Source organism: Diabrotica undecimpunctata, chromosome 8 (genome assembly GCF_040954645.1).
Source record: "Diabrotica undecimpunctata isolate CICGRU chromosome 8, icDiaUnde3, whole genome shotgun sequence".
Classification (NCBI taxonomy): Eukaryota; Metazoa; Arthropoda; class Insecta; order Coleoptera; family Chrysomelidae; genus Diabrotica; species Diabrotica undecimpunctata.
In genome coordinates, this window is record NC_092810.1 from 103353608 (window position 1) to 103371361 (window position 17754).

A 17754-nucleotide genomic window follows, 5' to 3' on the forward strand; every position below is an offset into this window, starting at 1 on the left:
GTTGAATTAAAACTTTATTCCTGGGTTCATTATATAAATTATATAACTTATATAAATTATATATATATTTAAATTATATTTTAATTATTATATTTAAATTCTTTAAAATTATAATATTTTCCCGGTTTGAACCAGGTTTCAAATAATAGAGCTATAGTGATATCGTTCTGATGAAGTAAATATTCTAAATATTCTTTTATTCTTTATTTTATTGGCAACTGCTGAACGACAGTTCCACTGTAATATGTTTATTTTATTTAAGTCTGCGAATTTGATGCTAGATTTTGGTTAAAATGGTTACTAATTATCTGAATTACATCAGCTTTTGAAATATTAAAATTATTATTTTGTTTAATTGAATTAATAATTGTAAGAACCGAATCTAAAATGACATTTATTACAGAAGAATTTAACTCTTCTGGCCGTGAATCTGCAATGTTTAAGTTTTTTTGGTAAAATTGACTTTTAACTATTCCCTCAGGATGTTTTGGAATGGAAACTGTAAATACTATTTCTTTTCTAGCTATATCAGTTGGGTCTGAATTATTTGGTTTCTGCCTTTTATTCGGCCTACTGGTATTTGTGTGAGGATTAAATATAAATTTAGCAAAATTATTTCCTTGGGAGGAAGTATAAGGTTGTGAATTTTGTGGAAAATTTGTATCATTGTTGGCTGTATTGGTCCTAAGAACACTAGCATATGAATTCTTAGGCACTTGTTTATTTGCATCGTAAAAATTAACGTTTGTTAAACCCATCGTCTCTTTTATTAACTTTTGTCGTGTAAATTCTGGGCATGCGCTTAAGTTTGTGGTCAAATGATTCCTCTTACAACTGAAACATACTTGTGTGAACTTAACTTTTGTACAATTCTTTAAATTATGAGTTTCTTGGCATCTGTTACATCTTGGCTGACTCCTACATTGATTTCCCAAGTGGCCGTATCTAAGACAGTTAAAACGTAACAGAACTTTCTGTTTATATATTTCAAATTTTTTAATAACCTTATTGATTACTATATATTTAGGTAAAGTTTGCGATTTAAAGGTCACAATACAAGACTTAGTAGGGACATATTCGACAATTGTTTCCTCATTAACAATTTTTTCTACTTTACGCGTAATTCTTTTAACGTTTGCAATTTCAAATATGCAATGACTATCATACTGTTTAATTCTATTTTTAATATACTCTTCCGATAAATCTGTGTCTGTATCCCTAATTACTCCTTGTCTGTGTAAAATAAATTTTGGAATATACAGATCTAAATTATTTAAACAAAATATTTCTAGAGTTTTGTTTTTAATGAGGTTATTAGCAGTTTTATAATCTTTGCATTTGACTCTAATTCTATTTCGGTCAATGGCGTCTATACTTGAAATCATATTGTCTGCTTCAGGAAAGTTAGACAAAATAATTTCACCAATCTTTAAAGGATTTAGTTTACCTTTAAACTCAGTAGAGCTATTCTCGATATATACATGATATGAGCCTAGATCATTACTATTGAATAAAAATGCTTGCCTTACCTGTTTTATTACTTTTTGTTGTGTCTCATCCAGATTGGTTGTATTTGCATTATTCATCAAATTGATTGGAATTGGAGTACTTACAGAAATATCCATTTCGGCATCACTTTGACTATCGAATATATTTCCAGATATAGCTGGTTTTGTGGGCTTTTTGGGGTCAGGGGGTTTCCCCCCGCTATTGACACTCATATGGTAGGTGGTTCAACAAACGATATTGCTGTTAGAATGCAACAAATTTCACAATTTAAAGCACAATATTAATTGTATTCAATTCAAACAATGGGCGGTTTACTGGAGTCTCGAATTCTATAAATACTACTACGGAACTGTATTTAATACTATTTAAATCTATAAAAAATTATAAGGAACTTCAAAAAGCGTGTTTCAAGTTTGACAGTTTTTTGACAGATGATATAAAGTTTAAATACTTTTTAAAACGATATTTAGATAATTTTGTCATCATATTTATTTACATTTTCTTCTAATGTGTTCACTTCTAATGGGTAAAAAGAAATAAAATAAGACTTACTCATAATCAATTTAATTATACCATCAACGACCGGTTTCGCATACTACAATTTGCTATGCACCTTCAGGTCTAACTGTACCTGGTAAATTAAATTCTGAAATTACAAAAAAAAACCACATTAGGGTGCTGTCTCATAAAGAGAACAATTACAGCAATTATGCCAATATTATAATATGTCTGTGATTATTAATATGAATAAAAATTAGTTAAAGCAGACAAAGTAAAACCAATAAAATGGCATAATTTAATGAATTGAAATAAAATAGCAAATAACTAAAAATACTACTTACATGCCGGTACAAGAATTAATAATTAGTGATTTGTATAAGATATAATATATATTATATAGAACGTCCAACATCAGGTCAATCCCATTTCTCACAGCACATACGACGTACAAACCACGTTTTTGATCCACAAACTGATTTTACAATTCTTCATACTTGCAATAAAGGTTTCTTGTTAAACAACCTAGAACATTTAGAAAAATGAAAATCCTTTAAAAACCACACATCAAATACATTAAATGTCCAATTAGAACTGGAATTCACCAGTGTTTATATAATTACTGGAATGAACCTAACTTTACATTTATCGGGGCAACCAATTTTACCTTCATTACCTCATTTTCTACATATTTTTTTTTTACTTACATAGGGTTGTTGAATGACCATATCGAAGACAATTAAAACATTGCATAACCGGACTAACATATATTTCAACCGGACATCTAACTTTATTGATGTAAATATACTGGGGAGTTAATTTACCCTCAAAGCTAACAATTACCATTTGTCTAGGAACTCTTTCGGATATACCATTATTTTGAACTAATTTAGTCATTCTATAAACTTTTTTAATAGCAATATTAGACTTAATAGTGTTGAGCAGTACATTCTCACTTAAAGTAGTATCCACTCCACGAACGAGACCTTTTTTTTTCTGTTAAATAATTTGGAATATATGCTATTAGATTATTTTTCTCAAAAAAATCTTCATTAACTAACTTATTAGCAACAGAACCTGAATCTACTTGGATTTTAATACGGTTTTTACCTACACTAACAATTTGAATAATATTTTTATCATAATTAGATAACGAAATTAATTTCTCTACAAGTTTTATTGGATGCAAACGACCTATATTTAAATTGTTGAACAAATATAAAAAAAGAACCAATCATTAGAACTAAATCAATTAGATGAATTAAATTCCTGACTTTTTTGAATATTTGTTTTAGCTGAAGTCGATGGCAACCTTGTGTCAATACTGTTTTTAATATCGTTTGAGTAGTCAACCTGAGAATTAATATGCAAAGCATTTGTAGTTATAATTATGTCATTCCCATCTGTAAATTCAATGTCCTCTACACCAGGATCTGGTGGATCTTTCCCAGAATTGCCATTTTTGCCCGCGGACATGACAGGGCACGGCATTTAACAAAAAATATATAAAAAATTTTTACTTACAGTAGAGTTGACAGAATAACAGAACTTAAAATATAAAGGAGAATAAACAAAATCGGCTAAACACTCTGTATTATATCTTAAAACACACTTTTGCACTTCACAACAGATCGGAATCGAGTAAAAAAAAACTTTAGAACTGCTTAAATATACAAATTTTTCCGAGGAACTCTTAAACGCCTCCAAACACTTTGACAGTTATTTGACAGTGAACTTTATTGACATATATGTCTTTATGCCCTAATTACTGAACGTGAATTAAAATAATGCTAACCATCCTCATGATCTCCGTGATCTCTCAAAAAAGACAAATTCATTATCAACTACTTTACGTTTAATGATAAATAATGATCTCTTAAAACTATTCCTCAATCATAATTATATCTTACCAAAAATACTGTTAATGTAGATAAAACATTTATTTACCTGTTTATTTATTTATTTACTATTTGTGTACTTGATCCCACATCAAGGGACTAACAATAAGCTTAGATTCCAATATACATCGATGGCCAAGTCTAGTCAAAGTTGAACCAATAGTTTACAGTATGTTATACAGATTTTCCTGTACAGGTTGTCCTATGTACAATTGATAGATATCTGTATCGTTAAAAGATGACCTCTTTAGAATAAAAATCGACCTGTTTTAGCATTTTCACAAAATACAATAAATATTGCCAAATATCAGGATGGTCTCTTTTGAGTGGCTAACTCAATATAATAAATATCTACAATAAACATCTGCTTCTTATTGCGCCGTCTCCTTTCTAAGGTTGATTATCCAAATGGCAATTGTAGCTTTGGAAACTGCCGCATGAAAGGTATATAATAACATACGTTGTATACTTTAGACAAGCTGTGGGTTTTTTTTTTGGCGTCTTATTAGGATAAGAGTATTCTTCTTCTTTTAGTATCCTGTCTGATATTATCGAAAGTTGGTAATCATATTAGCAATACTAACTTTGTTTACGGCAACTCGAAACAGATGAGCGAATGTCTCTTGATACCACTCTCGGTGATTTCGGAGCGGAGCCAATATGTTCTTTTCCGGCCTGGGCCCCTTCTCTGGCATTGGCCTCTTCTTCTGGCGATCTTGCTCCGTATTATGAGGTATAATTGATTATACCTCGCTGGGTGTCTCATTATATAGCCGAAACATTTTAACTTTTGATTTTTTATTGTTTTATGTTATTTGTGTGCTCTTTTTCATTCTGTGTAAAACTATTTTATTTGCTGTTCGATCAACCCAACTTATCCGCAATATTGATCGATAAATCCACATCTCAAAGGCCTTAAGTTTTTTTATTAGTGTTGCTGATGAACCTTTATTTTATTTTTGTCTTTATTATAATTATTTAGAGGTACGAATATGAATATTGCACCCATCCTCTAGACCTGAGCAAGCTGGTGTAGGGTTAAAAAATCCTGGAATGGGTATCATGGGTGAGTAAGAATTTTAAAATAAACCAACCATAGGTGCATGTCCTGTTAACTTTAGTCATACGATTTTCATAATACGTCTAAATGGGACATTAAAACACGTTCAGCTCCGCCTCTTTTTTTAAGGGAAAACAGTGGGCCACTGAGATGTATTCGTGTAAACTAATTAATTTTTAAGGTACACTATAAAAAGTCATTTATAATAAATATGGGTACAAAAAAAAATTAATTTGGTCACAAAAAAAACTCACCGCGTGAGTCGCGTTGGTGGCCACAGGGCAGAAAATGTGACAGTTAAACTTAAAAAAAATAATAATCTGATTGAGAAAAAATATAATTATGAACCTAGATAACTAACATAAGTAATTATAAAATGGCAAAAAAATGGTACAAAAAAAAATTAATTTGGTCACAAAAAAAACTCACCGCGTGAGTCGCGTTGGTGGCCACAGGGCAGAAAATGTGACAGTTAAACTTAAAAAAAATAATAATCTGATTGAGAAAAAATATAATTATGAACCTAGATAACTAACATAAGTAATTATAAAATGGCAAAAACATCAAGAAAACAAACTAATTACCTAATTTTCAATTTCTTCATGAAAACGTCTAAAACAATTTTCTAAGCACAATCCCGGATGTTCAGGGCACAACGCACAATAAAACAATGAGTCCTTTCTTTCATTTTTAGTTTACCAGCAATATTTACACTGTCGTCGTTTTGTAATACCATTAGCTGATTTACGGCGATGAGATGGCAAATGAAACGTCAAATTTTTCTTGTTTTGAGGGATTTTTGAGTTTGGTCCCAAAAGACTATCAATCACCGACAATCGAAAGTCGTATAATGACATTTCTGTATTAGAATTGTTATAGAAATAGTATGCGTTGATTAGCATAATTTGAAAAATATGTTGTTCTGAAGCAATTTTCTTGTGGCATTTTAAATTAATTACTATTTAAATGGGAATAAGCCACAATTAAAGGTTAAAATACGTTTATTTTATTAACTCAACAATATTGGCAATATCATTTTAAAGTCGTCTACTTTAAAATGTATAAGGTATGTCCGAATTGTCAATATAGATGAGTCAGATAAAATTAAATTATTAGAAGAATTTTTCACAAGTAACAAAAAACAAAATTTGTTTAATTTACTAATGTTTGTATTTTGAGAACGATTTCCGAAGTGGAAATTGAAACGTCAATAAACGTATTTTAACCTTTAATTGTGGCTTATTCCCATTTAAATAGTAATTAATTGAAAAATATGTATGCCTATTTTTTTGTACCACCTCATAGTTTTGTGTTCGCAACTATAATAATATAACATCTAAGTCAATGCCACCTTTTTTTTTGTTATATTCAGCGACTAAACGGGTCTTTTCTTTATCAATTCCTTTCCTAGATATTGTAGGAACCATTTCATGACCAAATTTGTAAGAGATCATTAAAATAGCTCACTGATCTTTCCATTTACACACACATACCCCTTTATTATTGTAAGCACTCACCGGTTCAATTTGTTTTAATTTTCGAGAAACAATTTCGTGTGGATTTTCCCCTCTTTCCGTTCTCAATGTTTCTGTAAGATAAGTTTTAACCGAAAGTAGTTTTTTACACAATGAAACACTATTATAAAAATTATCCATATATAAGGAGTGACCAACATTTAGTTTCGAATCCATCAAATTTAGCACTACTTTTTCCGTATGATTATGTCCTCCAACTATGGGGTCACTATAAACTAATATGCGTTGAACCATCCTGGTACATTCTGCCAAAGTATACAGTTTCACACCATATTTGTGTCGTTTGCCCTTGAGAAATTGACGAAAACTAAGTCTTCCTCTCCATAAAATCATAGATTCGTCCAGGGCTAATTTTATTTCTAGATAATAAAGATTCTCCATTTTATTATTAAAAAAATCTAAGAATGGAGATATCTTGGCAAGTCTGGACTGGTTATTGTCACTATTATTGTTAAAATGTAGGGCACGCAAAATTAACTAAATTAAATTAATATATTGTCCAAACACTGGAATACTAAATAAATGATTTTTCTTCCAATAATCATTCATACGATTAATTTTTATGGTTCTCATGTGAAATAACAAACCAAGAAAAATTTTAAGTGCAGTTTTTTCTTCTGCAGTTATATCCTTCCAAGGTGCAATTCTACTTCTCTCAGATTTACTTTGAGAAAGAATATCAACGGCATATAAATTGCTATTTTGAATAATTAGGTCATAGAATAATTCACATGCCAATAAATTGAAGTAATGAATAGGATTGCTGCCACCCACATTAATTTTCAATCCTGGTATTGCTGTAAATGGTAGCACTGTAGGATGTTCAACCTCTGAAGACCATTCAATAATATTTTAAGACTCATCGTCACCATCTTCAGATTCTTCTGGTAAATTAGGATCGTCTGCCCGATCATCTTCATCACAATATAAATCTTCATCACTTGCGTCACTGTCGTCATGTGAATCTTCTAATATATGTAATAATTCATCATCTGAGATTGACTGAGAAGTTTTCCATCTACCTCGTTTAGAAGTCCAAGGTTGACAAATTCATCACTCAATTAAAAATAATTTAAAACTGAGGTATTTAGCAAAACACGTGCAATGGCTCACAGTAAAACCAAAAGACATCCAACACCGAAGGCGGAGAAAATATTACTGAATGCATAGCAAAATAAACCGATGGGATTGGATTATGATAATATAACAAATTATTGGAAATATAATATAATCTAAATACATCTGGTGATTCTTTCAAAGCTTTCCGATGCACTTACTTTTATTACTTTAAAACCTTTTATTACAGCTAATTTTGTCGTTTTCGAGCACGTCTAGCATGAATATTTGAAAAGTAAGCAATGAAATTGAGGATTTCATATTTTATCATCCAATTTATCGATGGGACAAAAGATATTTTGTTATAATTTGTGAAAAATCTGCCGAGATAACATTCATACATTGTCATATACTCAGAATAAAATTTAACATCAAAATTCGAAAACCAAACTCCAATATATGCCAGTGTTTCTAAGCGGCCACCAGATATTTGTTGTAATTCGTGAAAAATCCGCTGAGATCACCTTCATATATTGTCATATAGTCAAAAACCGCGCGACTCGCGTTGGTGGCCTCTGAGGCTATATTCACTGAACGCGACAGTCGCGTTGTCGGACTTGAACGTGTATTAACCGATTTTCAATTCTAAATAGGCTTAGGTCACTTATTTAACAAGTGATTCTCATAGTTACTAACATTTTTAATACAAACAAAGAGTCAGATACAACAATTGCTTCATTATGGAAATACATTATAGCGTCGAATTCCGCTACGTTCCTCTCATATCCTATTCCTTGGTTTGTTTTGGGGATGACACTATAAGTTATTAGATTTTTACGTCAATTTTAACAAGGATAGTATATTTTGGCTTATCCGTAAGTCATCTGCGTAATGAGTTTGTATAATATTGATTTTTTGGAGACATAACGGAAGTCCTTTGTATCTGTTGGTTGGTTACAGTGAAATAACATGATTAGCTGATACTGACAGTGTTGCAATGCTTCACTCAAAATTATAGATTGTTTATGCGACACTAATTATCTTGTAATGTTTTTATTCAAATAGTTATTAATAATCTACAATTTATTTTAATATTTATTTTTTGATACCTACACGGATATTCTTTTTATTTAACTTAACCTCCCGAGACCCAGAGTATTTTTTAAAATATTTTCAAACTATTTTGGGTATTTACCCTTTTATTTGATTGCTTCTTAGAGCAAAAAAGAAGAAGAGAAAGAGAACTAATGAACACGCACTTTCCGGGCTCAACAATTCTGGATGATGCAGATAGGTAAACCAACATAGACCAAAGGCTTACTAGACCAAGGTCTACAGATTGGAAAATAGCCACAGCAATCACAAGACCAAACAGAATTAGATGGGCTATAAATAAGTTTCGGCCATATAAGTCTCCAGGGACAGATGGCATATATCCAATACTCTTGCATATGGGATTAGAGGTATTGATACCACACCTATGGAAGCCCCTTAAAGCCACTTTAGCATGGGGGATCGTACCGGAAATATGGCAAAAGGTCAAAGTCATATACTTGCCTAAGGTAGGTAAAGTATCAGACCTAACACCAAAGTCATATAGACCGATAAGCCTATCTTCTTTTCTATTAAAAACGCTGGAAAGGCTTCTTGATAGGTACATCAGAGACGAAGTGCTAAAAGATAATCCTCTAAGCAATCTTCAATATGCATACCAACCTGGTAAATCTACGGACTCTGCGTTGGATGATCTAAATAGGCTTATCTCAAAGTCAATGGAGGACAAAGAGATAGCACTGGCCGCTTTTTTAGATATAGAAGGGGCATTTAATAATGTTACCACCAGCTCTTTGATAGAGGCTATGAGTAGACGAGGCGCACCTGCGGTATATGCAGATGGATAAGGGCATCTCTGGAGAATAGGACAGTAATGTCCACTCTGAGTAAAGCAACCATCAAAGCAAAAGTAGGTGGAGGCTGTCCACAAGGAGGAGTTCTGTCCCCTCTACTTTGGGCAACCTTGGTAGATAATCTCCTCAGAAATCTGTCCACAGAAGGCTTTTATTGTCTAGGATATGCTGACGATATAGCAATCGTTGTCAGGGGCAGGTTTGCTCAGGTAGTGTCTGAGAGAATGCAAGCAGACCTAAATATAGTTGACGACTGGTGTAAACAAGAGAGACTGATAGTCAATGCTCAAAAAACACAAATTGTCAACTTCACCAAAAAAACAGCACTACAAGGCCTAAAACCACCGGTGCTGGGAAGAACAGAGATTTCATTTGCCAAAGAAACAAAATACCTTGGGGTATATTTTGATCATAGGCTTACATGGAATACTCACATTCTAAAAACCACACAGAAAGCTACTATGTCCTTGGGCAGATGTAAAAGAATGTGCGGTAAGAATTGGGGACTTAACCCCAAAATGACTCTATGGTTATATACAAGGGTTATTAGACCCATGATAACCTATGGCTCGGTGACGTGGTGGACAAAGACGCAGCAAGTGGGAGCAATAAGGCTGCTAGGTAATACACAAAGGCTAGCATGCTTGTGTATTACGGGGGCCTTAAAAACAACTCCTACTGCATTGCTGGAAGTCCTGTTGAATCTACCACCACTTCATATCTTTATACAGGGCGAAGCCAGATTCGTGATGCACAGATTAATCCATAGTCAGCGACATATAAGCCAGATGCATGGTACTGACAACAGAAAGCTAATCGAGGAGCTAAAAGCCGATATTGTGATGGGGAAACCTATCGATGCAACAGTTACGAGATATAGCTTTAACAATAAGTTCACAATTAAGATACCGGGCAGGGAAGACTGGAATAAAGGTGTACCCATACAAGCTGCGGCTACCTCGTACACGGATGGCTCAAAAACATCGGAGGGTGTGGGAGCCGGCATAGTAGGGACAAATCAAGGGATAAATTTCCCGGTAAGTCTATCTAAGGATGTGACAGTTTTCCAGGCGGAAATAACTGCAATCCATTACTGCGTGGAAGAAATAGAAAGGCAGGAAAGAACGTTCTGTTTAGTTGCCATCTTCACAGATAGTCAGGCAGCGCTTAAGGCACTCAATTCTGTAGAGGTCAATTCTAAGCTAGTATGGGATTGCGTGTGTGCCCTAAATAAACTAGGAGACCGTAGCAAGGTTACGGTAGCCTGGGTACCGGGTCACGAGGGTCATAAGGGCAATGAAAAAGCAGATGAAATGGCCAAACAAGGCTCATCATTGCCATTCATTGGACTGGAACCCTTCTGCGGAGTTGCTAAATCAGTGGATCATTACAAGGAAGCGGGTAGCTCGCAAATCTCTGGAATGGTGGAGGAATTCACCAGGACAAAGACAGGCGAAACAGTTCATTACAGAACATTCGCCAAAATTTACGGCTGACCTAATAAGCAAAGACAGGAAAACAGTCAAGGTCATAGTAGGTCTTCTATGAGGGCACTGTACGCTGAATAGGCACTTGAAGCTGATGTGATTATCAGATGATGACCTGTGCAGATTCTGTCACCTCGAAGAAGAAACAGTAGAGCACATTTTATGTCAGTGTGACAGTCTGGCAAATGTGCGGTTCTTTGCATTAGGAGAAGAAAATCCACCGGCAAATAGCTACATGGAAGGCACAGTCTCGAAGCTACTAGACTTTATAAAAAGGGTCAGGCTATAAAATGTTATCTAGGACTAGAGGACCACAATAGATCTGAAAAGGTCGCAGTGGAATAGGCCGAAAGGCCAGCTCTCTTAATCTAATCTAATCTAGAGCAAAAAATATTCAATGGAAAATCTGGCTTTTCTCAATGTCAGATATATATGACATTGGGTCTATCTGCTACCAAAATAAACTTAAACATAAGAAAGAGACACTACACTCAATACTTATATTTTAGCAATCTTTTATTATTCATTATTTTTATATACAGAACAATATATTATAACTTAGTCTTTGGTATGAAACTGTAAAATACAATTTCGTTTTCGTATACTACATAAAAATATTTTATATTTTATACAAAGTGCCGTTGTAGTATTTTTACAATTGACCTTTCTGCATATTTTTTGTTTATCAGCATAGTCCACTAAATGTTCAGCCTTATGAAGATGTTTAACTTCGGCAGGTATGGGCTGAATTTCCACTTTTCATTTTTTATGTTTTGGCACCAGGTCTTCGTATTTGCTACAGCTACAAGTCTAAGAATCGAAAGACAAAATTATTTGTTCTCCCGTTTCTAATTTGAATAATCTCAGTTGATCACCTCAGGTCTATTAACCATTTCGTATTGCTTTTTACGTTTTGGCCATCTTCTGCATTGAAATTGTTAGCAGCATGGTATGTTGACAGAATCGTAAAAGGTTTGTTGTCTAACCAGCGAGTTATGGCAATGCTTCCATTACCTTAAACCTTCGTTTCAGATGTACCTCTTGGATTTTTCATGAACTGTTTTTTTTGAGAAAAGATACAATTTCGAGGGACTCTCTTGTTTAAAATCATGCCTGTTGCATGGAAACCTCTTTCTAGTAATACATCAGCAAGTTTTATTGTCGTAAAATAGCGATTGAAGTAAATGTGATGACCAAGAACAAGACTTTTACACAAACTAAGAATTGCTAAGTTACCTAAGCGATATTTATGTGCTGTAAGCTCTGAGAATGTTAAATTACCCTGATATACTATTATATCGCATACTGACCTATTAGAATTGGCAAGTACAAAAATCTTAATACCAACAGAATTTGGTTTTCCTGGGCGGATTCCGCAATGACTCGTGAAAGGTATTAACATTTCATCTATACTTGTATTATTAGATCTTATTTGAGCATGATAACCTTTTAATATACTGTTGAACAGAGGTAAGACTTTCCAAATTTTGTTAAATCTTTGTGGACCATCAATTTAATCATCAAAAACACCCTTTAGAGATGTTCTGATCATTCTGATTCTCTGTTCTAAAAAATCGGGTTTGCTTTATACCATTTTTGACGATTGGGACACCATACTTTCTCAACCAATACATTCTAACTTTCGGGAGCTCTATAGCACTCATAACCAATAATAGGATACCACTAACTGTTTTTAACTCTTTACTTGTCAATTTCAGCTCTGTTTATTTTCTTTTAAGGTATGTTCTATTTGTTGCTACAGTCATTGTCTCCAATGTGTCATTAATATATTGCTTAAAAAAAAGTTCACAAGTCCATAACTGACAATCTACATCTTTATACCCTGGCTGGTAAAGAGATCTTTCTAGAAGAGAGAAAATACCGGTCCATTCATCAGTTAAAACTGGTATTGGTAATGGAGTACCATTACGGCGACCTCCACTACGGCTTACCACTTACTTTACGGCTTGTTCTGGCACCACGACTACAACGTACTCTGATAGATCTACAAGACTTACATGTTTCTTGTGTTAGTGACAATGAGAGTGATAATACTGATTCCGAGAGAATCTCTAAGGTTTCTTCTGAGGTATGCGAGTTATCTGAAGAATTTATGTAGTCAGAATAGTGGCTATCTAAAGATGCTCTTCAAGTTCTTGTTAAGTTAGTGCTGTAACAAATGAAACAATTGTTACATTATTTAAAATCGTATCAAATTTTTAGTATACATTAAGACCCTATGTAATACCTATATTACATAAAATAAAATTAACAATAAAGGTTGAGGCCCCACGTAATACCCATATCACATAAAACTATTACCTGCCACATTCAAAACATTGTCATGTCCTCATGAATTTACAAAATAAAAACTGGGTAGCAAAAACTGATCAGCTATATACACAATACATATAAAAATATGTATTTTATGAATACTTACGTCGTGAACGAAGACGGTATGTCATCTTTCATGCTTCATTTGTTATACTCTATTTTAATCTAACATATTTCACAGTTACTTATACAGACCACAACACTAAGAAAGTAAAGCAGTTTTCTTTGGTATTAGTCGATAAGTTTAGAATAAATTACATTAGATGGCGTTACTAAAAATGTTTTATATTTGTATGTAATATATATATGACACTAGGCCCCAAGAGGTTAAAAGACATAATTCTCACGAATTTTCAACTATACTGAATAAAATTAACCCAAATCTGTTTGTTTTAGCCCCCTTCTTATGTATTCTGGTACCACAACAATCGTATGATCAACTACGACGCAGATCAAGGCATTAACGTCACAACAGATCTATCAGAAAAAATGAGTATATTAACAATAACCAATGCTGCGACACGTCATTCTGGAAATTATTCATGTGTCCCCAGCAACGCGCAGCCTGCTAGTACTTACGTTCATATTCTTAATGGTAAGTATATTAGTTTATATATATATATATATATATATATATATATATATATATATATATATATATATATATATATATATATTACTATGATCTACTTTTTCTTCCTTTTATATTAACTTTTTATTTATTTAATTACTTTAATTAATGATCCAAGTGTTGCAAAATCATACATAAAAAAAATTATTTCATAATTTAATAATTTCTTATCTTTTCTCGTGGTTTCCAGAATCTCTTAGTTGTTCCTTATCGGGATAAAATAGGAAAAGGAAATAAATAGAAATAACATAAATAAACAAATTAATACAAATATATTTTATTATCAAAAGAAATAATATGACGATTTATCAAATAAATTCCATGAGCTTAACTGTCCCAATAATAACTACCACTATAGTAACTTGTACCACATAAAATAATAACATTAATAAAACAACATAAACAAGAAAATTTGATATTCATAAAATAACTACACTTCCTATTAAAATCTTGAAATATTGGAATCTTTGTTCATATGTTTTTATACTCAAAAAAATATAAAATTCTGAATATTACGAAAAGAAACTTTTTAAATTTATTAAGCAATACCTATCAATAATTATTCTTTGACGTAAAAAAACTTTAAAATTTATGTTATTTTGAAATAGCGATAATTTTTTATCTTCTGATGGTATAGAGTCCTTTATTTGAAACATACAAAAATTCTGTCACAAAAAATGATTGACTGACTTTTTAATTCACACAAGACGATGTCTCCTTTCGACCAAAACAGCTCCTCTTGTTGATTATGTTAGGCTACCGATCAAAGCCTTCTCCGTTCTAAGTATCAAACTATCAGCATACCAGCAACTCTTTCTCCAAAACACGAGCAGGCCTCTTTTACCAGTAGTCGTTCAACAAACTCCAAAATTCTCTCCTCTCTTTCATATACTAACAATCTCCTGAGACCCAAGTATTTTTTTTTACTTAGTGTCGCAAATATTTTTAATAGTTATAGTTCTTGTGACTTACTCACTTGGACTTTATGGAATCAAGGAGGTATTCGACTTCTCATTCTCGTTCCACCTTTCAGCCACCCACTTCTGACTATTAACACCACTGATAATTGCTTCTTAACTGACTACACAAAACTTCACTTGCTTCTTTCGGATGACCATCACATAATAATATTTTCTACTCCAAACTTTTAAAACATTCACTCTCTTTCATCCCCATTCCAAACTCGCTAATCAATCAGAAATTTCTACATCCCTTCTCTTATTTTACATCAGAAAAACCCAAGCATTGCTTCTAAACAACTTTCTTTGAAAATGATAACGGTTTTATCTTATACTTTCTAAATACAATAACTACCTGGTGGCTTTGGCCTTTCCAGCGAAACCAAATCAAAGGATTTTAAAATATAATATCTACAAATACCGAGAAATAATTGTCTATTCACATTTAAGTATTTACTAATGTTTTTCAGTCCTTCAGGGTAAAACTCATTATGGATAAACCCACTAACTTATAACAAATATTTACAAATCGATGTACAGGGCATTGCAAATTTATGTGCCCGCGTTCTATAACAAAATAAAAATTTTATTCTCTCTTTGATTGATAAAATGAAACACAACAAAATCCCCATATTGTTTTGAGATACAATTTTTTTTTATAAGTGCAACAAAAAAAATATTTTTCCTCGACAACAAAAAATTTTCTCTTGTTATCATTTTGTCCTAACCTAATTCTTTTAACATTATTTCCTGCCAATTTAATAAATTTCTTCGGATGACAAAAAATTCCTGTTTTTTTTTGTATCTAGTGAACACCTTCGTGAAAAGACGCTTGCTGTTCTTCTGTGCTCCTTCTTCCGTCTCTATGTCTACATATTCTTTTATTTGCGTGTTGTGTATCTCTTCTATTTTCTCTTGGTCTGTCGGACCCGTATCGGTTTTCATGATTTTCCTGTTCATTTCGTCTACTATTATTTCTGTTTTTCTGATAATATGTGCGAGTGTTATTTCTATTCTGGTTTCCTCGATATCTGTCCTCGTTCCATTGCCGATTTCTTTGTTTATAATTTCCTCTTCCGTTGTCTCTATTTTCGTTTTCCCTTCTGGGATTAAATTCTTTTTTTGTGTAATCTCTCCTAAAGTTTTGTCCTCTATCTCTATGGTCTTGATTTTCGCGTTGTCTATAATTTTCTTGCGATCTTCTTATTTTTCTTTCTTTTATTTTTGCTTCTTGTATTTGTAGGAATTAGCATAAACTGTCGATATCTTTGTAGTTTTGTACAGTTATGTGATCTAGGGTATCTTCAAAATGTCTGGCTATCAGTTCTACTTGTGTTCGGAAGAATAATTGTATTGCAGGTGTTTTGCATTGTTGTATAATTCTGTGCGTATGTTTTTTCTGAAATATCCATTCTATCATGGTATCTCCCATTTTGCAACTCTTTGTTTATTTCTAGCTGTTGTATTTTCCCCCAGAAATAACTCAAAAACTTTTGGTCGAATTTATGCCAATTGTCAGATTCTTCTTCTTTGCTGTCAAACCATAAACTCGCCTCATCTTTAAGATGGTTCTTTATCGTTTCTTTTGCTGTTTCGAAGTTCCCGATGTGTTGTATTTTCATTTTTTAAATTATTTATGAATATTACTGGGTGTAACTGTTTTACGTCCCTGCCAAACGGTATTTTTATATCACCAGAACTTTGGATGAGTATTTCTCTCCAGTCTCCCGTCTCTAGTTGTTTTCTGATATCATCAATTAGTTTTTCATTATTTCGGCATCTTTCTTCTATCTCTTTCTTGTCTTTTTGAAAAGCATTTTCAAATTTTGTTTCTAATTTATATAGCGATTATATACTTTACTCGACACTGATGAGTAGGCAGATTAAAACCTCAGTGTCGTTTGACGGTTCTCGTATTTCTGGAGAACAAGATACTGGTACATCACGAGTGAGGGGAGTAGGCAGATTAAGACCCCGAACTCAAACCGAACCGTATCCCTCTTGATAATGGCTCCCAAATGGGTGCCGAAACTTCGAGTTTTAAATTCCTAACACGGTTTTTCCATAGAACTTAGTAATTTTTATTTACCTGCGTATTAATATTTAGTAGAGTTTTACCTTTGTATTTCTTGATATAATTGAGGATCTAAGAAGGGGATTGAGCCCAAAATAGCATCTGTTGGCAGTGCAAATTCTGTGGTTTATCTCTGCGGTAGTATAGTATTAGTCTTAATGAGCGCTTCCAGATATACTAATTCGTTCACTGCTTCGATGACGTCGTTTTCTATAATAAGTGGTCGTAGAATTTGTGGTTGCGTGCTTATTTTCATGTACTTCGTTTTGTTGGTGTTTATTATTAAACCCATTTCGTAGCCGATCCTTTTATTGTTGCATATGCCTCTCTCTCTCTCTCTCCTCGTACAGCTTTTTCCATTCTCCCAACAATATATATATATATATATATATATATATATATATATATATATATATATATATATATATATTTAAATTATCAGCATGCGGAAGGATTTGCACTTATTTGGTATAGATTGAATGGAACATTTCTCTTGTATTTACAAATTCGTAGGCTGCTTTGTATTCTATAAATATGTGATGATTATCTATGCCATGTTCCAGTGTTTTTTCTAAAATTTGTGTCAGGCTTGAATTCTGATGAATTGTCGATTTACCTATGAAACCTATTTGATATCTTCCCACTATTCGTCCTACATATGGTACCATATGGTAGTATGAGTTTTTTTCCTAGAGTTTTAGTAAATTTTTAGGAAAAAATTATTGTGTGCCACTCGACTATAAACTTCTTTATTATTTCTTTACTATTTTATAGCAGTAAAATATACCAAGTATATTTTTCATTTG

The 17754-nt window shown here is 32.7% G+C and overlaps 1 protein-coding gene across 1 annotated transcript in view; it reads left to right on the forward strand.

Annotated features, from left to right (window-relative positions):
- The window catches only part of dpr13 (defective proboscis extension response 13), a 258704-nt gene that overhangs the window by 124365 nt on the left and 116585 nt on the right, over positions 1 to 17754 (forward strand). The window contains exon 5 of the mRNA XM_072540668.1: positions 13681 to 13879. Within this exon, the coding sequence (XP_072396769.1) occupies positions 13681 to 13879 (199 nt within the window). The remainder of the gene's footprint in view (positions 1 to 13680; positions 13880 to 17754) is intronic.